Below are 24,688 nucleotides of genomic sequence, written 5' to 3' on the forward strand. Positions count from 1 at the left end.
TGGAGTTACAACACACCAACAGAAACTGTATAACTACACTCAAGTATGGGTGTAATAACTACCTAGAGAACACATATTGGTATCTGCTTGTCCATATCAAGGCAATAAAGTTCATTCTGATGCTTGGAGTCATAATGATAGTCATGTTATCCCTTATCCTTCCAGAATGTCACTAAATAACCAAGCACAGAATGGCTATCCCAGTCTTTGATCCGTAAACACTTACCATTATCATACCTGCATCTCTGTACACTACAAATATATTCACTTTGAAAGTTATCTGTGCTTAAGATTCTGCTCATGTTGTTGTTTCCCACTTAAGTCAATATAATATGTAACAAATTAATTTTGTTCACTTACTCTGCCAACAAATGAGCACAAAATTACCCAAAATAATTATGAAAATGAACCATGCAATTTTTAAACAAAATTATCCAGCAATAAATGGTCACAGATAACACATGCAATTTAGAGTAATTTCTTGTTATCCTATATCAAACAATATATAATACTGAGACACTGTGCAGAAAAAAGTGGATCTCACTTTTGTTATGGAAGACATCACCTCATTGCTAAGTCTCACTGCTAGAATGCTCTTCGAAGTTATTATATGTCGTGAATGTAATCTTGCCGAGCTTCCAGGTGCATGGCTATACGTCAGTGAGATTTTAGGTGACCGTTCTTCAGCCACTGCCAAGTGATATCTGTTTGCCATGGTTGCTGGCTTCATCCTCATACTGCCTTGTTACTGGCTGTGATGTCTCTAGTGCTTAGTCTTTCACTGGTAAGGCATTGTTTTCATCCTAAGTTTACTATGCCCACAGGCCATGACGAGGATTAATGATTTTTGAGAAAGCATAATATAAAAAGTTATAAAGATCTAAATCTTTGACAACAACCTGAATATAGTCAGCAACTTGCAGCTGAGTGCAAGACTGAACCCAGCTATCAAGAGGATGATGTGGGTAGAGCCATATACCCTGTTACTATATTTCTAATCATGGCTACATGGAGTTTCTTTGAAACCAGATCTAAGGCTTGATGTTAAGTTTTTGATTTTATTATGAAAAATAAGCCTGAGGTTGCATATGTTCTCATCTTGGAATTTGGTGCTACACAATCAAAAGATGCAGTGAACTATAATTCTTAAGTATGGTTTTGGTTTATCAATTAGATCTAGGTCGGTTTTGGTATGGTAAACGACTTTTACGCTTTGAGTTAGTGTTTCGTAATGTGTTAGCCTTATGGCCCATCAGTAATCAGTTAGCCCAATATCTTTGTGACAGTGAATTTAGTTTTACAGTCAAATGGAATGTCATCAAGTTAAGGAGTGTTTGGAGTTTATGCGTCTAGATGACAGAACTCATATTGCGTACAGGAAGATGTGACCAGACAGCTGTCACAGTGTACACAGTAGACTGCGACAAACATATTAAAGTCAATACTGGACGTCAGTTTAGGAAATTGATCTGTCTCTGTTTGGTTTGGGAGTGTCAGATTCAGGTTGGCAGCACCACGAGGTTCCAAGAGCAGAGCTTACCTTACGCCACACTATCGAGTGAGTCTTGCCAGTAGCGTGAACTCCCTCATGATTTTTCAAGCAGATGGGGAGCTTGGCAGTGGAAATTTTAGATTGCTCATGAGATAAAAGTGCTTTTTATGTGATATCACAATCATCATATTAATAACACAAAAACGAGAAAAATTCACAAAACAACTCAGTAGCAGAAAATCACCTTTGTTTTGTCCATTGTATCAAAGATGTGTAATATCATGTCAATATCATAGCAAATGCTCACGTGACAGCCCGAAAAAGTCATACAGAGACCGCTATTTGTAAAGAAATATGAGGTAATAGCAGAAGAATTGCCGATCACTTTAATGTAGTTATCGTGCACATGTGTAGTCAGAGAATGCCATGTAACTGAAAAACTTCAGACGTATTTGGATGCGTTCAATAGGTATCGCATTTACTTCTGCACCAACATCGTATACATCACAGTTTACTGAATGCTGTGTGAATACATTGACTGTGTATTAGTTCTGTACAAAGTCGCATAAGTTGCTTCACTTCGGTAAGATCTAGTGGCCATTGCCATACTATATGTTTAGACGATAGCTGCAGCACATCATGTACACGTAATAACTGGCCGCAGCACTCGCAGATTTTGAGTTCTGACAGCGACCATCATTGACCAAGTTAACAGTTTGAATGGGCAGCGTCATTTAGACAGATTGTCTAAGAACCCAATTCATCATAAAGCTCATCTTCCAAGGGACGAATAGTGTGACGTAGAAGATATGGATTGCATTGCATTGTCTTCTCAGGTTAGTTATGTGTTCGCACTAGGCAACAATAATGGGCACACCAGAACATGGCGTCCAACTGCCCACTACAACAGGTCTGTCATTATAGTATAAGGTAATAGTGTTCCTAAGGATGAGTTTATGGTGTGGACAGTTCTTAGTTACCAGTACAACTATACAGATACCTAGATCTAATCTAGCGTTACGTAGACAGTTTGTAAATGAAAATTGATATAGATGCGACATTCTGTTGCTTGATTTGTGACCATCTCGACTTTTCATAGATGGCATTCTGTAGCAATATAACCATCGATTTCACACTGTGGCCGTGACTTAACAAGTTGTAAAGAGCACTGACTTTTTGCGAGGCCAGCACGTTCACAACTTAATGTCAATAGAGCATCTGTAAGACCTCAGATTGTGTGTGTTTTAGTTGTAGTAGCCTGCAAACAATGGGACGATTCTAACTACAAGGTAGTCATTTATACGCTTACTGCATCTAGTCTGTAATTACTTAAGAGTAATGGCATGTAGGAAATTCTTACTTTGGCAGTATTGTTAGCTGTTCCCACCACTGAAGGGAAATATGTTGGATCACCTGTCCCACAGAGGTGGGGCAGCCATTTTAGTCCAAATATTTGCCACGCAGCAGTTGGGTAGCGCGAAGTCTGTTACTTGTACTTCAGTTTTTTTATGTCAACTTTTAACAGTGCCTAATGGATGTGGTTAGGGAAGGTATTAAGATACACTTTTAATTTCTTTACTACATACTTATAAAATATATAAACATGTTCTGGTCGAACAGAGCCTGAGTTCTAGAACGATCAGAGTAGTAGAAAGAAGGCATGCATAGGGAGAGCGGTATTGGTGGGGGTTACAGGCAGGCGCTGTAGGGGAAATGTCGAGGGCTGGAGAGGAAGTACCGTTCTAATCTGAAACTTATGCTCACATTTTTGGTACATATTAAGTGGAGTCCCTCTACGCCCACACTTCAATGGTGACCATTTAAAAAGAGCTGTCATCTTTGCTTTGGTTAGTATCTAAAAAGCATTCCATTGAAAATGCAGCCATTTACTTTCGCCTGCCCTATTAACCATTTGTAACTTTCAGAGAAGCATCATGAGTGGTGAATTTTGAGTAAAACCTACACATTTCTCTTGCTGCCACATTAAAATTTGCTTTTACCAGAACACAGTGACGTTTACATAGTGTGACCACACGAACATGTTGTGCAGATGCAGTTGTGAGAGAGTTCTGAAACAGTGGCTTTTTAAGTTTATTAGATGAAGAATTGAGAAAAAGTAAGCTCCATAGCTTATGAAAAGCGTATCCTCGGTACAAAATAAAAGTGTGATGTCGTCTTCACCTGTGTTGCTCCAAAACCCAAAGCGTTTCTCGTTTCACCATCTACTGATGACCCTTAAAAATTACTTTCTTTCTTCGAAAAACTCTGTAGTTTGTGGAATTATACGGCAGGTAACTACGTTTTGCATAATAACCATACAGCAAAATACGCTCCTCTTTACATACTATCAGTTTCCAACATTTCATTTCGATATCTCAACTCATTTATGAAATAGAAGTAATATTGTGGGTATTTATTTCACTCTGGCTTTATCGCTGGTGCAGCGCGCTCGCAAATTAGTATGCTGCAGATCAATTTTCTCGAGACTGGTGACACATAGAAATTTCCATCGTAGTCTAAAGAAAAATTCAGTTTGTTAGCTAAATTTCATACGCAGCAACATATGACCGTAGCTCTACAGTGAATATGAAGCAGCACATAATTCATAGAATAGCATTTTTGCAGTAAAGTCCTTGCAGAACATGACGTGTGTTGCTGTTGGTGAGCTCGTGGGACAGTGAGCGGGGACACATTTTCATAAACGCCCACACACACACACACACACACACACACACACACACACACACACAAAGAAAATCATATTTGTAAATTTCCAATTGCAGCACAACACAGCACATTGTGCGGAGTGAATTTTAATGTTTCGACGCACTGTTTAAAACTATATGCTCAAACACCAGAAATTTACACTGAACTAAAATGCAGTAATGTACTTACAATGAATCTTGGTTCACTAAAAAGGTTTCACTTAATTCTTCAGGAGGAAAAAGTGATATTTTCTATTGAACAATTTATGGTGGACAATTTCACAGATTTTTGCATCTTGATAAATACAGTGAGTATTGTGTAGCTGAATCAGAGGAATACGTACACTACTGTTTGTAAAAAGTGAAATACTCGGAAGTGCAACACTCCACTTTAACAGGACACGTAGAACAGCGGAAGCATAATAAGTGATTTAAATGGCATTCAAGCGGTGTGCATGTAGGCCAAACAGCGCCGTTTTGTGTGTGTCTGAGGAGGTCAGTGTTACGCAAAGTTCAGTTTGTGTGGAGGCGTCATACCAAGTTTAAACCACTAAAGACGTGCCACTATGCCTTGCTGACATCACAGGGTGGAATATCGGCATGTGAGTACGATAGAATGGGCAGAATGATTGGTCTCTGGGAGGCAGGTCTGTCGTTCCGTGACACTGCCGCCTGTACGGGGTGTGCTACTTCAACAGTGAGGCATATGTAGAACCAGGCCCGGCGCAAGACCAAGTGCCGCCCCGTGCGAGCTGCTAAATTGTCGCCGCCCCCCCCCCCCCCCCCCCGTTTTTTTTTTTTTCAAACCGTTTGTGGAATTTTATTTAAACAGATCTGTAGGAAATGTCAGCAATCAATCGCAATTTTTGTTTTTACTTTTCAGATCTACCTAGGTTTCGGCCAGTGAGTGGCCAGTCTCAAAGCTTTTAATGTGTGCTTACATCTAGTGAGCGAGTAGTATCGTCAAACAAAAGTGCCGGTCAGAGTTTAATTGTTGTTCGTGCAGGCGGAGACAGGTGTTTCATGGCTCAAAAACCAAAACGTCCGACTATCACTCAGAAACGGATAGCAACAATTTTCAAAAATACGTCGAACCCCAACTTATGCCAGGATTATTAGCAATGTCTTTATCCCTTGTTATTACTCGCAGCGTATTTCCCCATTCGGAATACTTCTAGCCATTGTAGGTGTTGGACATGTTTGACTGTAGTAACGTTCAACAATTTTTTTCCATAATGTGGGAAGAATAAAGCACTTGAAGGGCTTAGCAAAATTGCTTCAGGCTTAACATGTAACTGTAGTATCGAACATTGCATTCGAATTTTCAAATTAGATTTCGTCTTCTGCAAAATTAGTTGAATACTGGCGTGTACGCCAGACTGCTTCCCCCTCTCTGTTCCTCCGGCGCAAACACGACGGTGCTGCCACAGTGGCGAGGAAGAAATTAGTCCTCCTCCCTCCCCTTGTTGAACAGGGGCGGCCGGCAGGTAGTCGAGGCGCCATACCACGGTTCCCGAAGCCGCTCCCTCCGAGGTTTGGTTTCGAATCCCCTCTTGAGCATGAATGTTGAGTTTGGGAAAAAAAGGGAGGGGACGGCAGATTTGCCTCGGAAAGTGCCGACCCGTGCGGCAGCACGTTTCGCACGTGCCTTGCGCCGGCCCTGTGTAGAAGCATTGGAGAGAAGAACGCCATACGCAGACCCGACAGGGAATTGATGAACACAGTGTGATCAGAGTGCGAGATGACTGCCATCATGTCCACGTGGCCATAATTGACAGAACAGCTTTGTCGACACTGTTCGGCACTATGATGGAGAGCTGCAACGAGGGGGGGCATGTCTGTGGTGGCAGTTCGAAGCTGTCTTCTGCAGGTTGGACTGGTGGCACACATACCGTTGCGTCGGCTTTCATTGACCAGAATCCACCAACAACACAGTGCAATGGGAATGAGAACCAACACTGAAATGCTGAGTTGAAAAATGTAGCGTTTTCTGGATGAGTCCCGCTTCAACTTGTCCTACAGTGATGGCCACATATGCGTTCGATGCCGCCATGGCGAACGTAATCGGGCAGACTGTACTCTTGAGCGGCATAGCAGACAAACGCCAAGTGTGATGGTTTGTGGCGCCATTGACGCCGTCGCAACTCCTACGTCTTGATCGCAAATTGAACAGCTACCACTACATCAGCTTTTACAGTCCCAAGTACTGCTCCTCGTGCAGGCTGTCTCACATGCCATATTTCAGCAGGATAACGCCTGGCCGCATGTGGCGACCGATGTGTAAGTCTTCTTTGGAGAAGGATACGTACCACTACTTCCCTGGCCTGCCCTTTCACGTAACATGTCACCCATAGAACATGTCGGGCGTACAATCGGTCGACAGCTTGTTCCTCCAGGTGCTCCTGCAGCCACAGTTGATGCTTCGTGGCTGTGGCTACAAACTGTGTGGAAGAGTATTCCCGAGAAGCATATTCAGGCACTCTTTGATTCCATGGCACAATGTCTAGCTGCTCTGATTGCAGCACATTGTGGCGCTACTCCGTACTGAATTTCTACAGTCACAGTGCATGTACAGGTCCTTAACCCTTAAATGCATGATTTTTTATTTGAAGCTGTAAAAATTACGACGTTTAGCTTATAGTGCCTACATTACGAAAAAATATTTAAAAAATGTTTTAATTAAAAAACAAAGCATTGTTGTTGACAATCGCTACAAACACAAAAACAGACCTAATTTCAAATCTATCGTAAAGACACTCAAATTAACTGTCTACGCCATATCTACTTACGTTTTCAAAACAAAAAAGTAATTTTCAAACCCACAAATCAGTGTACAAACACCAAAAAAGTCTCTACCTTCCGCCAAAACACACACGCGGCAGTCCATCCCCACAGCTGATTGTCGAACTAGTTCAGTTCATCCTGCCATTTACGATCGCTATGAAGAACGACTAGCAGCTTAACAGCTGCAATAGAGTTTTTTTGGTTCAAATGGCTCTGAGCACTATGGGACTCAACTGCTGTGGTCATAAGTCCCCTAGAACTTAGAAATACTTAAACCTAACTAACCTAAGGACAGCACACAACACCCAGCCATCACGAGGCAGAGAAAATCCCTGACCCCGCCGGGAATCGAACCCGGGAACCCTGGCGTGGGAAGCGAGAACGCTACCGCACGACCACGAGATGCGGGCTCTGCTGCAATAGAGTGTATACACTTAACTACATAACGAATTTGTTACAAAATGTTGCTCAGTACGGGATACTTCGAAGAAATTATGTCTGTAGCTGATGAGCTACACTATGCATTGAAGGGTTAATGCTAATAATTTGTGCAGTATCATGTCGCTAGTCTGTGAAATAAAGTCCATTGTGATCACATTTCTCTGTCTTCGTGTTTCACTTTTTCCAAACAGTAGTGTATATAACGTTATGTAAACCTTTTCTACCTGTATTTCTTTTAAAAATGTTTCATCGTAAATTTTATCATGTTTTCTCTAAACTGAAGTTGCACACTGCAAGCAGGTATATTCCGCTGCGCGTTCCTTAGATTCATGAAATTACTGTCTGCTTCAAAACGACAGGTGACTAATTGTTTACCCTATGAGCTTAGTTATGGAGATTCTAAGAGTGAACGTGTACTCCACCGATAAAATGTCAGAGGTTGTTCAGGAACATTTTTTGAGTATTTTGGTATAAAGGATCCGTGGTCTCCAGTAATTGTATTTCGTTTGATCTCCTGCTCGTTTTTATCTTTGTATCTTTACTGCGCTGAAAGAATCGGCGCAACAGTGCAAATGTCGACGGCATTGGTACTTTTCATGTTTGGAAACGTACTTGTTCCATTCACTCACGGTACTTACTATTGACAATAGTAATGCCCATTTCACTTTGACGCTCAACCTTGCTTTCCGTACTGCTCCGTTGTGTTGCAGGATTTGCTCTTACGGCTGTGTTAGTTGTATGTTAACTTTGATGCACAGCCGTATGGACTGATGTATTGTTGAAGAACTTAGAAATACCCAACTCATGTGTGCGTTCGCTGAATGTGGTGGAAGAGCAGCACGACGCCCACTGAGCTGTCACTGCAGTGACGGAAACCACAATACGTTTGCATCTGTAGGTGGGCCCCTAAGAGAAGTTGGATAGTCACATGTTAGAACTGAAGATAGTTGAAGTAGTAGGTTTGCTTTCGATTTTGAGAAGATACTTTCAGAGAAAGAAAGATCATCGGGATAAGAAAGCGAGTAACTGATGGTTACAAAGTACTCTATAACGATTAGGCGGAGGCTACGGGTCACTTGTACCAAAATACTCAGAAAACAGCCCTGAACAAGGTCTGGTAGAGTTCGGATTCGCCGTGTTCGGTGAGAGACGTGCGTGGTAGGAAGGATCGCCGCGCGGTGGAGAGCAGCGCGGGGCGGCTAGTTGAGCACGGCGACCCAGTAGGTGAGGTTGAAGAGCGCGAAGGCGGCGGGGAAGCCGGCGCGGCAGACGATGTCGAGGCGGCCGCCGACCGCCGGGGAGCCCAGCCAGGCGCGCAGCCAGCCGCCCTCCGAGCGGCTCTCCTCTCCCTCGGCCTCGGCCTCGTCCGCCGAGGGGGCGCGCGCCGCGCCCGCCGCCTGCGACAGCAGCTTCTGCAGGCAGTCGCCGAACCACCACACACGTAGCGGACCAACGCAGTTCAAACTTCAACTACACTACTGGCCATTAAAATTGCTACACCAAGAAGAAATGCAGATGATGAACGGGTATTCATTGGACAAATATATTATACTAGAACTGACATGTAATTACATTTTCACGCAATTTGGGTGCGTAGATCCTGAGAAATCAGTACCCAGAACAACCACCTCTGGCCGTAATAACGGCCTTGATACGCCTGGGCAATGAGTCAAACAGAGCTTGGATGGCGTGTTCAGGTACAGCTGCCCATGCAGCTTCAACACGATACCACAGTTCATCAGGAGTAGTGACTGGCGTATTGTGACGAGCCAGTTGCCCGGCCACCATTCACCAGACGTTTTCAATTGGTGAGAGATCTGGAGAATGTGCTGGCCAGGACAGCAGTCGAACATTTTCTGTATCCAGAAAGGCCCGTACAGGACCTGCAACATGCGGTCGTGCATTATCCTGCTGAAATGTAGGGTTTTGCAGGGATCAAATGAAGGGTAGAGCCATGGTTCGTAACACATCTGAAATGTAACGTCCACTGTTCAAAGTGCCGTCAAAGCGAACAAGAGGTGACCGAGACGTGTAACCAATGGCACCCCATACCATCACGCTGGGTGATTTGCCAATATGGCGATGACGAATACACGTTTCCATGTGCGTTCACCGCGATGACGCCAAACACGGATGTGACCATCATGATGCTGTAAACAGAACCTGGATTCATCCGAAAGAATGACGGTTTGCCATTCGTGCACCCAGGTTCGTCGTCGAGTACACCATCGCAGGTGCTCCTGTCTGTGATGCAGCGTCAAGGGTAACCGCAGCCATGGTCTCCGAGCTGATAGTCCATGCTGCTGCAAACGTCGTCGAACTGTTCGTGCAGATGGTTGTTGTCTTGCAAACTTACCCATCTGTTGACGCAGGGATCGAGACGTGGCTGCACGATCCGTTACAGCCATGCGCATAAAATGCGTCTCATCTCGACTGCTAGTGATACGAGCCCGTTGGGATCCAGCACGGCGTTCCGTATTACCCTCCTGAACCCACTGATTCCATATTCTGCTAACAGTCATTGGATCTCGACCAAAGCGAGCAGTAATGTCGCGATACGATGAACTGCAATCGCGATAGGCTACAATCCGATCTTTATCAAAGTCGGAAACGTGACAGTACGTATTTATCATCCTTACAAGAGGCATCACAACAACTTTTCACCAGGTAACACCGGTCAGCTGCTATTTGTGTATGAGAAATCGGTTGGAAACTTTCCTCATGTCGGCACGTTGTAGGTGTCGCCACCGGCGCCTACCTTTTGTGAATGCTCTGAAAAGCTAATCATTTGCATATCTTCTTCCTGTCGCTTAAATTTCGTGTCTGTAGCACGTCATCTTGGTGGTGTAGCAATTTTAATGGCCTGTAGTGTAGTAGCTTTTTTTACAAAAAAGTATTTTTTACACCTAAATTATATTTTTATGTAATTGCTCGACTCATTACGAAAAGGAGGATGTCACACTGATCGGATGATATATCAATGGAACTCCTAAACCTGATAGAAAATAACTAAATCCAGATACAACCTGATTTATCCCTCTAGTGACCAGTGGGAACTATAATTCCCACTTATTCGTTTTCGCTGTACGTTTAGCGGTAATCCGTGTTCCCACTTCTAATTTTGCTGCCATCTCTGTTAGAGTGTGCTAACTACATGTAGATTGTCAATGGGTGCGCAAAAGCGGTTGTATTCCTACCTTGTCAGTCAATCAATGGAGAAGCGCAGTTCCCGCGTGAAAACCAGCCACTGTTTCGACCGCTACAGCGTTTTTTGTATAGTGTGCTTTCCTTTCGCGCGTGAAGTGATTTATTTTTATTTGTATTTGAAGTGTTGCATTTATCTACTTTTATATTTACGAGGGAGATAGTATTCGTGTATATTTGCTGGATTTGTCTGAAAATTACACTGCCGGCCACCGTAAATGCAACAGCCTGAAGGAAGCATCCGAATCAAGTGAATTTTACACCATGGGTTTGCAGCGATGTGATATGCAACTGATTAGAATTTCAGCGCAGACGCACATCACGCGCGCCTGTGGCGCCACCTCATAGCGCCATTTAAGGCTTGGCGATTTCGACGAGTGTACGTTCGGCACGTGTGTTTACCTTGTGGTTGTTTCACAAGACGATCAGTTATGCCTCGTAGAAAACAGCGAACATCTTTGGATCAAGTATCCGAGTTCGACAGAGGAAGGATAGTGGCTTACCGAGATTGTGGATTATCATACAGAGAAATCGCTAGTCATGTTGGACGAAACCAAACAACTGTAATGCGAATATGTGACCGTTGGATGCACGAGGGTACGACGGACCGACGTGGTCGATCGCATTCACCTCGGTGCACCACTGCACGTGCTGATAGGCAAATTGTGCGCATGGCAGTGACGGATCGCTCAGTGACATCCCGAACCATAGCACAGGACATTGCGTCTGTAACGCATCATCCAGTGTCTGCGCGTACCATTCGACGCCGTTTACAGCAGAGTGGTCTGTCCGCAAGACGTCCATTGCTTCGTCTACCATTGACGCAGAACCACAGACGCCTCCGTCGCCAATGGTGTGATGACAGACGGATGTGGACGGCAGAATGGAATGACGTTGTCTTTACTGACGAGGCACGCTTCTGTCTGCAGCACCACGATGGTCGGATTCGAGTGTGGAGACACCGTGGAGAGAGGATGCTGGACAGCTGCATTATGCACCGCCACACTGGTCTTGCACCGGGTATTATGGTATGGGGCGGAATTGGATATTATTCTCGCACGCCTCTAGTACCCATTGCCGATACTTTAAATAGCCGGCGCTACATATCCGAGGTGCTGGAGCCAGTTGTCCTTCCTTACCTTCAGGGCTCGGCCACAGCCATATTTCAACAGGATAATGCGCGACCACACGTGGCACGCATTGTCCAAGGGTTATTCGTCAATAACCAGATTGAATTGCTTCCCTGGCCGGCTCGCTCTCCGGATCTTTCGCCGATAGAAAACATGTGGTCCATGGTTGCTCAACGAGTGACCCAGATTACATCCCCAGCTGCCACACCAGATGATCTTTGGCAACGTGTGGAAGCTGCTTGGGCTGCTGTACCCCAGGAACACATCCAACGTCTCTTTTACTCAATGCCGAGACGGGTGGCAGTGGTGATCTCCAACAATGGCGGCTACTCTGGCTACTGATTCTGGCAGGAACCACATGTCACAGACGTCTGTAAACGTAATCATTTCATACTTGGTCAACACGTTATCTACAAAATAAATTTTGTTGTGCTACCTCTTGGTGTTGCATTTACGGTGGCCAGTAGTGTACATAAACATTGTAAGGTAACTTCCCACTGAACTTGTGTGAAGTGCAATGCATATGGCTGCGCAATCGGCATCGTAGTTATTGTTTGTTTCTTATTGTTTAGAATGCCTGGACTGACGCCAGAAGAGGTTTTCAGAATTTTGTACGCGTTACTAGAAGATGTAGAAGATTCAGATATTGATGCTGACTCTGATGATGATTTTGAGTCACGAAATACTTCACGGATTTTGAACGAAAATGGTGATAACTTATTGTTTCAAATGTGGACAACTGTTTGAATTTGACAATAGACACTAGTGAAATTGGGAACATGTCTCCTTGTCAGGCAAGTGTATCTGATTCAACCCCAGAAACAGCTGCTGCAACATTTTCTTCTAGTGATAACATGTGGAATGAGAATATTTCTTATTTTGAAAATCGTCCACTGAAATTAGAAGAAAGCGCAGAAAATATTGTAAATTTCTCACAGTCTGATAAAGAAATAAAATTATTTCTAGTCTATATTTACAGAAGAGCTTTTGCTTCATATCTGCAATCAGACGAACTTAGATGCAAGGCAGGAAAGGTGTGTTGTGAAGTCAGGGAAGAAAACAACTGAAGTATCTTCCAACTGGCAGGACATTACTGTTCCAGAACTAAAAGCTTTTTTGGGAATGCTTACTTTGATGGGTGTTCATCAGCTTCCACAACTCAGAATTTATTGGAGCAGTGGTCCTATTCTTGGAGTAACTGCTATCTCACCAGTCATGACAAAGCTTTGATACAAAGAAATTGTTGAGAACCTGCATTCCAATGACAACAGCACTTGTGTCAAGAAGGGAAAACCAGGTTATGACAAGTTACACAAAATTCGACCTGTCATCAGCGCAATATCAAATAAGCTTTGTAAAGTGTACAAACCATCTTCTGTTTTAGCAGTTGACGAATGTATGATAGCCTTCAAAGGACGGTCAACACTCAAACAATATATGCCAATGAAACCAGGGAAGCGTGGATGTAATGTGTGGTGCATAGCTGATGCTAGTAATGGGTTCATCATTAATTTTGACATCTACACTGGAAAAAGAGATACAAATGATACGTCTGAATTTACTTTGTGCTTATTCTAACAAAGGCAATGGCTGGCAGCAAAAGGCTGGTAGCATTTGACAATTATTTTACAACAGTACGAATAATGGAAGAGTTACAGTCTCGTGGACTTTATGGCATTGGAACTGTTCGTTCAAACAGGAAGGATTTGCCTGATATGTTGGAAAAAATTCTAGATTTAGCAGGGGAGAATTCGAATTTTCTGTCAGGTCATGTGTTGCAGCAGTGAAGTGGCAGGATAGTAAACCTGTTTGTATACTATCAAATTACCACAATCCCAAACACATTACAACTGTTTTGAGAAGAAACAAAGATGGAAGCAGAAGTATTCTGCCCACTGGCTGTGGCACAGTATAATAAAATAATGGAAGGAGCGGACAGATTTGATCAGCTGCATGAACAGTATGCTGCAGGCCATTGTTCATGGAAGTGGTGGCACAGACTGTTTTTCTTTCTCGTAGATTTGGGAGTTGTCAGTTCCTGCATTATGTGGAAGCTACAGAAGACAGAATGAGACCAGCTAACATTTAGATTGCACTTGACAAAGCAGCTTATCTCTCTGGCTTCTCAAGTCGTAAGCGAAGAGGAAGGCCCGTTCATTTTTAAACACCAAAAAGAAGTGTGTCTGGAGTACCAGATGAAGTTCGTCTGGAGAAAGTTGGAACTAATTTGCCTACAAAAGGTACAACAAACAGAAGATGCCGCCAATGTAGTACCAAGAACAAAGAAAAGAGAACAAAAGTAATGTGTAGCAACTGTCGTGTACCTTTGTATGTAGCACCATGCTTCTCTAAGTTCCATAGTACATCACCTTCGTGACCTAAAGGACAATATGAACGAATACAAATATAAATGTAATGTTTAACACGTTTTTTGTATATAAAAATAAAGGATATACATTTTTTTTTTAAATTAGAAAGTGAAGTTACTCTGGAGTTCGTTGGGAACAATAGTTCCCAGTAATTTTTTTATACTCGTAGGCCAAACTGTCACTTTCAAGATTTAAACTAAGATTTTATGAATGGTTTCTTAGCCCAATAAAACATTCATAAAAAGTCTACAACTTCTGGAAATAATTTGGTCACTAAAGGGTTATATAAAACTACTAGCAACTCCCAGCCACACGTTGCTGTGACTCAGTCCGGTTACATGGCAAAGAAAGGAAAGAGAATGCATACCTTTACAAAACGTATGAGTATTGGATATACACTGTAGAGCCAAAGAAACTGGTACACCTGCCTAATATCGTGTAGGACCACCGCGAGCACGCAGAAGTGCCGCAACACGACGTGTCATGGACTCGAGTTACGTCTGAAGTAGTGCTAGAGGGAACTGACACAATGAATCCTGCAGGGCTGTGCATAAATCCGCAACACTACGAGATTTCTCTTCTGAACAGTACGTTGCAAGGCATCCCAGAGTTGCCCAATAATGTTCTGGTCTGGGGAGTTTGGTGGCCAGCGAAAGTGTTTAAACAGCAATTCTGGACGTGTGGCGTGTTGTATTGTCCTGCTGGAATTGCCCAAGTCCGTCGGAATGCACAATGAAAACAGAGTCGTATCCAGACGTATCAGGGGTCCCATATCACTCCAACTGCACACGCCCCATATCATTACAGAGCCTCCATCAGCTTGAACAGTCCCCTGCTGACATGCAGGGTCAATGGATTCATGAGGTTGCCTCCATAGCCGCACTAATCCACTCTGGTGGCCATTGTACATGTCACAGAGAGTTAAAATTCTAATCGTTTGTATACCCACCAGTGGTGCGTCTCTTTACAAAATTTAATCGAAATCCGACTATATCTTCTGGATGTCCCACTTCTTTGTCATACATTGTAAACCTTAAAAAAAAAAAAATAAGTTTGCAAGTTAAGGTCTTTGGTTTGTGTTATCGCAAATTAATTGGCACTGAGCACGCAACGTTGTGGAAGGCACAAAATCTCGACCCAATCTCTGAAGAACTGGATAAAATCCGTACATGGTATAAAAATGGATGTACGTTTGTAGGCATGTATGTATGACGCAAATCTCCCCCTAAACCACTAAACCAATTTCAACCAGTCCAGATACACATATCATTTACTGTCTGGCGGGCGTGAATCGCTGTGGTGGGCGGCGGGGGGGGGGGGGGGGGACGGAGGTAAAACCACCTTCCCTATGAAAGGGGCGATGGTGGGGGTGAAAAAGTAGCGTTGGTCACAACGCACGAATTCGCAGACTTTATTCATCCAATATTTGAGAATGAGAGCACTTAGTGACTTCCAACACACTTTACGCATCATTTGAAACATTTACGAAACACTTTCCTATTGACACCCCGACCGCCACCTCTCCCCCTAAAATGATGAAATGCAAAAAGTTTATCGCTTTCTACATTTTAACTCTTCATGCAGTAAAAGTGCAGCACCAGGCATGACGTTTTAATTTATTACTTCTTTACTACTGACTGTATTCATGACACATTTTTCAGGCAGTAGTCACATACATCACTGAATGTACCTGCAAAATTATATTATTGTACGAGACATTGTTCAGGAGATATGACGACATAGAAGTTTAACTGTGTGAAATCGAAACTGCAGGACGAAATTCATTACAGCTACATGTGGAATATGTTTACAAATATATCTGAAATATGTGAAATATATGTGGCGTGTGTATACTCTGGCAGATCAGCAGCTAAAATGCTGCTCCTAAACCCCTGTATCGATATCTGCTAAACGTCGCGCATATATTACTACCTGGAAAGAAATGCTGTTGGTGTAAGAACCCATTATTGGGGCGGAGGTGATAACAGAGAAACAGAAGGGGGGAGAAAGAGATGTACAAGCAGAGAGGGGGAGGACTACATGATCACGGATATGGGGAAGGAGGAAATGAATACAATGAAGGGAGGGGGGAATGGACAGAGAAAGGTAAGAGGAGGAGATGGACAGAGAGAGGGAGGAGGAGCAGATGGACAGTGAAAGGAAAGAAGGGGCATTAGAGAGAGACAGGGGGGAAGAGTAAATGGACTGAAAAGGGTGGAGGAAGAGATGGGCAGAGAGGTGGGAAGGAGGAAGCAAACAGAGAAAGGGAAGAGAAGATGATGAGAGAAAGAGGGGAGGAAGAGGTGGACAGAAAGAAGGGGGGGGGAGGAGATGGACAGAGAGAGGGGGAAGGAAATGGAAAGAGATAGACGGGGGAGGAGAAGAAAAAGAGAGTGAAGAGGAGACAAGATTGGCAGAAGGAGATGGACTCAGATGCACACCTGGACGACGCCTGTACTGAGCTACTTATTTAGATAAAGAAGCCGACCGGGGTGTTGCACTCCGTTCAGCTTTTGATGGGTTGAGGTGTTGAGTTCCTGAACTTAGAACAGCGATCGGGCGGGTCGGAAGACTCATTGTCCAGTCAGTGAATAACAGCGAAGGCAAGTTGGTAAGACTAACCATGCCGAAGGAGGAGTTGGTGTCGGCCGCGTGGCTGGGCGCCGCCTCCTGCTGCTGCTGCTGCCTCGCCGCCTCCGGGTCCGCCAGCCGCGCCCGCCGCCGGCACCGCTGGTCGTACGCCAGGTACGCCACCACCAGCACCTGCGTGCCACACACGTCAGGCTGCGCTCGTCAGTTTGCTTAAAAAAGCTTAGGAATAATTAGAAAACATCAATACTACCTCCATACAGCTTGTAACAGATTTGTCACGACCCACTTTGAACACCACATCTATAGTGATGGTTGTGTTGAGCCCTACACTGGGAGCCATTTGTGTAGTTCTGTAATCATTTAAACCTCACAATTGAAGTTAGTCAACGATTATTGTGTCTACGAGGGGCGTTCGGTAAGTAATGTAACGTATTTTTTTCCGAAAGCAGGTTGGTTTTATACAAGATTCCAATACATCTAGTTAATCCCCACTCTTTTGGCTACAAAACACTATTTTTGAACAGAATCTCCATTCAGTGCGACTGCCTTAGGTCACTTTAATGGGAGGTCCTGTATGCTGGCTTGGTACCATTTTACTGGTCGACACCGGAGTCAACGTCTTGCTGCATCAGTAAGTTACCCATCATCCACATATTGCTTCCGCAGAGGGCAACCTTGACTGGGCCGAACAGATGGCAGTCGGAAGGTACGAGGTACAAGGTAGAGTGAATGAGGAAGAACAATCCAATGGTGTTCTGTTAGCTCCTGTCGGATGCGCAGGCTTGTGTGAGGTCTTAGGTTGTCATGGAGAAGGAGAAGCTCGTTTGCATTTTGGTGGCGACGAATAAGCTGAAGTCGTTCCTTCAGTTTCCTGAGGGTAGCACAATGCACCTCAGAGTTGATGCTCGTAGCGTGAGGGAGGACATCAAACAGAATAACCCCCCCCCCCCCCCCTCCAAGTGTCCCAGAAGACCGTCGCCATGATCTTACTGGCTGAGGGTGTGGCTTCGAAGTACTTCTTCGGAGGAGAGGTGATGTGGTGCCACTTCATGAACTGACGTTTTGTTTCGCGTTAGAAGCGGTGACCCACGTTTCATCGTTTGTCACGGTGTCCGACAAGAAAGTGTCACAATCAGCCTCGTAACGCACAAGGAATTCAGTACGGATGGTCCCTGGTTGGTCTTTATGGTCATCTGTTAGGCGGTGAGGCACCCAGCGCGCAAACACCTTTCAGTATTCCAACTGGTGGACAAGTGTGTCAACAGAGACTTCCCGTTGAGCAGTAAGGTGTTTGCTTCTGATCCGTCGATCACCTTGAATGAGAGTGTCCACACGTTCCAACATTGCAGGAGTCACAGCCGTGTGTGCCCGACTGGCACGCGGGAGATTGTACAGGGTTGCTCCACCTTGTTGCGATGATGACTGACTTCTTGCCCAACGACTCTTCGTGCTTTTGTGACTACCAGGTCTCCTAAACATTCTACAAGCGCCTATGAATATTTGCAATGCTCTGGTTTTCCTCCAAAAGAAACTCAGTGACAGCTCTCTGCTTTGAACACAGCACTTTGAAAGCTACGGGGGCTGAAGCAGGAATATTCCACAATGTTTCACAACAAATTCCGTATTTTTCAGCTGGAATTGTGCGCGAAAAGGATCTGTTGCATTACTTATTGTAAATCCCTCCTAGGTCACGCTGAAGGAATTAGACTAAGAGACACTGAAAATAGTAGAAGAGTTTTGATATTTGGGCAGTAAAATAAATAACGGTAACTGAAGTAAAGACGAGATAAAATGCAGACTATGAACAACAACAAAAGTTTTTCGATATATGTTAACACTATATTGTGTGTAAGAAAGCCTTTCTTGGAAGTATATGTGCGGACTGTAGCTTTATGTGGAAATGAAACATATTGGTACGGTCGTGCTCCCTGCTGATAAGAGTAATGCTACGCTCCTTTTGACAAGGAAAGCCTACAACGAGAAGATATATAGTCAGCTAAGTGACTCTATGTACCGCAAAATCGATAAGGACCCAACGAGCCGCATATCCAGAAAAACTGCTACTCTTTTGAACGATAGTTATTTACCTGAACAGATCATCAGGAGGCTGAGACAACACATTGTTGTTCCACTAAGACTGTATGGGCTGTCCAAGATTCACAAGGATGGCGTCCCACTACGATTGATAGTGAGTAATATTGGTGCTTCTACTTATTCCACTGCCAAACGTCTGGCCGCCTTACTCAAGCCATATGTGCGTAAGTGCTGCCACAATATACGTAATTTCAAGGATTTTATAAATCGTTTGAAGACTATTAAGCTGAGCAGCTCGGATTTACTAGTTAGCTTCGATGTGGTCTCACTTTTTACCGAAGTGCCTTTATTTGACTCGCTACATCTTATTGGTAACTTGTTCAGTGATGATTTGACAGCTTTGTTTGAACATACACTCTCCTCGACTTATTTTTTAATTAATAACGAATTTTTTGAACAAAATGACGGTGTCACCTTGGAAAGTCCCTTGTCCCTTGTGGTGGCCAATCTTTTTATGGAAGACTTTGAGAAGAAAGCTCTTGAGTCGGCCGTCTTAAAGCCTACGGTTTTCTGGCGTTATGTAGATGATACTTTCATTGTATGGCCTCATGGCAGACAAGAATTGGAAAAATTCCTGCCGGCCGGTGTGGCCGAGCGGTTCTAGGCGCTACAGTCTGGAACCGCCAGACCGCCACGGTCGCAGGTTCGAATCCTGCCTCGGGAATGGATGTGTGTGATGTCCTTAGGTTCGTTAGGTTTAAGTAGTTCTAAGTTCTAGGAGACTGATGGCCTCAGAAGTTAAGTCCCATAGTGCTCAGAGCCATTTGATTTGAAAAATTCCTTTGTCATTTCAACTCCTTACATGAGAACATTAAGTTTACGACGGAGACTGAGAAAGATGGGACTTTACCCTTTCTAGACGTGTTAGTACACCGCAGGAATGCTGGGTCTTTGGGACATTCGGTGTATAGGAAAGCCACACATACAGATCTGTATCTTCAGGCGATCAGCTGCCATCACCCCGCACAAACCGCCGGTGTTCTTAGTTCGGGCGCATGTAATTTCGGATGCTGATAGCCTTCACGAAGAATTAGTGCATCTGGAGAAGGTTTTTAAAGAGAATGGCTATACATCGCGTCAAACACCCAAGGCCATGCACAATTATAATAACAGGAAACAGAGCTCTAAGGAGACTGATGACAACTATAAATCAACTGCGTTCCTTCCATATGCCGGGAACGTGTATTCCAAAACAGGCAGATTGCTTAGGAAGGATAATATTGACGTCATCTTCGGTTCACCAGCAAAGAGCAGGGCCTTAGTCGGATCCGTTAAAGACGATTTACAATTGAGGAAGGCGAGTGTTTATATAATTCCCTGTGAGTGCGGCTCTGCATATATAGGTCAGACGACGCGAATGGTCCAGGAGCGCTGTGTAGTACACGAAAGACACACGCGTCTGCGGCAACCTTTAAAAGAAGCAGTAGCAGAACGTTGCATTTCCATGGGACATTCAAAGGAATACAATAATACCAACATTTTAGACCGGGTCCAGTTTCTGGGACTCTGTAATTAAATAATCCGTGGAAATACGTCTTGCTGATAATTTAAGGAAACGTGGTAACGGCTTTCAGCTGGACAAAAATTGGAATCCAATTATTAAAATTATGCGGCCACAACGGAATCGACATGCTCAGTCGATACTCAGCGATTAGATTGTTTTTACTTCACACACAACTTGGCTGCCTCGCGCATGTGACCTCCTAACGCATGCGCCGTAAACCGCCAGTACGATTCGCATGCGTGGAATTCGCTATACCATGACTGCATCAGGTCTCTTCAGTACTTCGTCTACTCACCTGAGGATGGCCGGACGTCTCTGGGCCGAAATATCGTGACAGAATGTTGGTGGGATCCGGCTGCAAACCCAAAAATTACTGTAAGGTTTACGGTGTGCTTGATGCACAATAGAGCGATCTTCTCTTCTGGTATTGGGACGTGTGTTCAGACGTGGTCGAACAGAAGCTTGATGACGAGTGTGAATGCTCTTCAAGGGGCAGTTGCTTTGTAGCAAACTGTTCTGATTACGCTAACAATCTTGGTGACGAATGATGTTCCGTGTCTCCTTCTGCTTACTTATGGAGAATACATATATCTCATCTGTTCCCTTAATTACTCAGCTTTGTCAGAAATGAGTACCATGAATCGTAACTATTTACAGGACTACTTGTATTAGCTCACTAACACAGACCATTTTTTGTTCTTATAACTATTATCTGACACACATACAAAGAACCCAAAAGTTTCTGTTGTTCTATACTTATCTAAGTCAGTAGCTCTCTGAAGTGGAATACAGATTTTATTGCACACTGCTTACTGCTGCATGACCATCTCTGAGACGTCGCGGCTATGCTGGAGCACTCCACGCGTCTTACAAGGAGGCAACATGGCAGCTGGATTTTTGTAATTCCTTATATTTATGGAATGCGAAGATCAGAACTCAAATAATAATTTCTCAAAACAGTTCAATGCATGAATGCATAGTGTCAGGGCGAACTTACTTAATAAAATCTTCTAGGACTTCCAGCTGCGACAGGTGGTTTACGATGCAGCTCTCCTCGGCCATTGTCAAGTGGTAAATGATTGCTGTGTCGCCGTGGCCTCGCCTCAGTGTCAGTTAGACCGTCAGCGAGAGCGCACCGCTAGTTCCTGCTACTACTAAGGCGAGTACACCGTTCGCTTGTTACATATTTTACGAGCTTCAAACAGGAGGAGTGCAGCAATGGATAGGAACTGTGATTGTTGTGTACAGATGCGAGCTTAGCTGGCGACCCTTCGCTCACAATTTCAGGCTGCGTTGGCTTCCGTCACACAGCTTGACGCTGCTGCCTAGGGGCGCCACTGTGGGGGATTGGACGCGGGGATGCGAGGGACGTCGAGCACGTCCCACGTGTCCTCCGGTCGGCCCTCTGCTGTCACCTCCCTGGGTACTGCCTGCACTGAGGTTGACCCCTCACCCGTGGTCGAGTGGGAGATCATTCCAAATTCTGGCAAGCAGCGAAAAACTTTCCGTGGGGCCGATTGTAGGGCTTCCCCGGTCCGTTTGACGAACAGGTTTCGGCCGTTATCTGTGGCTGACGATGTATCTGAGCCGGATGCAGTCATCCACCCCGTTCCAGAGGAAGCTTCTCGGCCCGCAAGTTCTGGGCATTCACAGAGGGTGGGTTTGCTGGTAGTTGGGAGCTCCAACGTTAGGCGCGTAATGGGGCCCCTTAGGAACATGGCTGCCAAGGAGGGGAAGGAAGCCAGTGTGCACTCTGTGTGCATTCCGGGGGGAGTCATTCAGGATATGGAAAGGGTGCTTCCGGATGCCATGAAGAGTACAGGGTGTAGCCAACCGCAGGTGGTGGCTCATGTCGGTACCAATGACGTGTGTCGCTTTGGATCCGAGCAGATTCTGTCTGGTTTCAGGCGGCTAGCGGAAATGGTAAAGACTGCCAGTCTTGCTTCCGAGATTAAGGCGGAGCTCACCATCTGCAGCATGGTCGATAGAACCGACTGTGGTCCTTTGGTGCAGACCCGAATGGAGGGTCTGAATCAGAGACTCAGGCGGTTCTCTGACGGTGTAGGCTGCAGATTCCTTGACTTGCGCCATCGGATGGTGGGTTTCCGGGTTCCGCTTAATAGGTCAGGAGTCCACTACACACAGGAGGCGGCTACACTGGTAGCGGGGGCTGTGTGGAAGGGACTGGGCGGTTTTTTAGGTTAGAGGGTCTCAGAGAACCACAGAAGGGGCGTCCGTCAGAAAGTGGGCAAGTAAAACACAGTAAGGTAGTTGTATAAACGATTGGTATTGTAAATTGTCGTAGCTGTGTTGGGAAAGAACCAGAGCTCCAGGCCCTAATAGAAAGCACTGAAGCTCAAAGAGTTGTAGGTACAGAGAGCTGGCTAAAGCCGGAAATAAGTTCAGCCGAAATTTTTTCAAATGATCTAACAGTGTTCAGAAAGGATAGATTAAATACAGTTGGTGGTGGAGTATTTATTGCTGTCAGGGGTAGTTTGCCTTGTAGCGAAATTGAAGTAGATAGTTCATGTGAAATAGTATGGGTAGAGGTTATACCTGACAATCGGACTAAACTATTAATTGGATCGTTTTACCGACCCCCCGACTCAGAAGAAATAGTTGCTGAACAGTTCAAAGAAAACTTGAGTCTCATTTCAAATAAGTACCCCGCTTATACAATTATAGTCGGTGGTGACTTCAATCTACCCTCGATATGCAGGAAAAATTACACGTTTAAAGCCGGCGGCAGGCATAAAACATCATTCGAAATTGTACTGAACGGTTTCTCAGAAAATTATTTTGAACAATTAGTTCATGAGCCCACTCGAAGCGTAAATGGTTGCGAAAGCATACTTGACCTTTTAGCAACAAATAATCCTGGACAAATAGTGAGTGTTGTGACGAATACAGCGATTAGCGACCACAAGGCAGTTGCTGATAGGCTGAATACCGTAACACCTACAACCATCAAAAAGAAACGCAAAGTATATCTATTTAAAAAAGCTGATAAAAATGCTCTTAATGCCTTTTTAAGAGGCAGTATTCACTCCTTCCGATCTGATCATGTAAGTGTAGAAAAGTTGTGGAATATTTTCAAAGAGATAGTATCGACAGCAATTGAGAGATATATACCACATAAATTAATAAGTGATGGTACTGATCCCTCATGGTACACAAAACGGGTCAGATGGTTGTTGCAGAAGCAACGAAAAAAGCATGCCAAATTTAAAAGAGCGCAAAATCCCCAAGATTGGTAAAGTTTTACAGAAGTTCGCAATATGGCGCGTACTTCAATGCGAGATGCTTTTAATAATTTCCACAACGAAATTCTCTCTGGAAATCTGGCAGAAAACCCAAAGAAATTGTGGTCATACATAAAGCACACCAGTGGCAAGACATAATCAATACACTGCGCGATAACAACGGTGAAGTCACTGATGACAGCGCCACTAAAGCAGAGTTATTAAACACGTTTTTCCGAAACTCCTTCACCACAGAAGACGAAGTAAATGTTCCTGAATTCCAATCAAGAACGTAGAAGAGAAACATAGAAGTAGATATCCTCGGTGTAACAAAGCAGCTTAAATCACTTAATAAAGGCAAGGCCTTCGGTCCGGACTGTATACCAGTCAGGTTCCTCTTAGAGTATGTTGATTAAATAGCTCCATATTTAGCAATTATATACAACCACTCGCTCACAGAAAGATAGGTACCTATAGACTGGAAAATTGCTCAAGTAACACCAATAGTCAAAAAGGAGAGTAGGAGTAATCCGCTGAATTACAGGACTATATTACTAACGTCGATGTGCAGTAGGGTTTTAGAACATATTCTGTATTCGAACATCATGTAGTACCTCGAAGGAAACGATTTATTGACATATAGTCAGCACGGTTTCAGAAAAAATCGTTCTTGTGAAACACAACTAGCTCTTTATACTCATGAAGTAATAAATGCTATCGACAGGGGATGTCAAATTAATTTCATATTTTTAGATTTCCAGAAGGCTTTCGACACCCTTCCTCACAAGCGTCTTCTAACCAAACTGCTTGCCTACGGAGTATCGCCTCAGTTGTGCCACTGGATTCGTGATTTCCTGTCAGAAAGGTCACAGTTCGTAGTAATAGAAGAAAAGTCATCGAGCAAAACAGAAGTACTATCCGGCGTTCCCCAAGGAAGTGTTATAGGCCCTCTATTGTTCCTGATCTATATTAACGACATAGGAGACATTCTGAGTAGCCGTCTTAGATCGTTTGCAGATGATGCTGTCATTTACCGTCTTGTAAAGTCATCAGATGATCAAAACGACTTGCAAAATGATTTAGATAAGAGATATCTGTATGGTGCGAAAAGTGGCAATTGACCCTGAATAA

General features: G+C 44.2%; 1 protein-coding gene across 1 annotated transcript in view; it reads right to left on the bottom strand.

Moving 5' to 3' along the window:
* Window positions 1–8,621: 8,621 nt before the first annotated feature.
* LOC126254879 (glutamate-gated chloride channel-like) overlaps window positions 8,622–24,688 on the bottom strand; it is a 208,177-nt gene continuing 192,110 nt past the window's right edge. Inside the window, exon 10 of the mRNA XM_049955350.1 lies at window positions 8,622–8,834. Coding sequence (XP_049811307.1) covers window positions 8,622–8,834 — 213 coding nt within the window. The remainder of the gene's footprint in view (window positions 8,835–24,688) is intronic.

This window comes from Schistocerca nitens, chromosome 1, assembly GCF_023898315.1.
Source record: "Schistocerca nitens isolate TAMUIC-IGC-003100 chromosome 1, iqSchNite1.1, whole genome shotgun sequence".
Taxonomy (NCBI): domain Eukaryota; kingdom Metazoa; phylum Arthropoda; class Insecta; order Orthoptera; family Acrididae; genus Schistocerca; species Schistocerca nitens.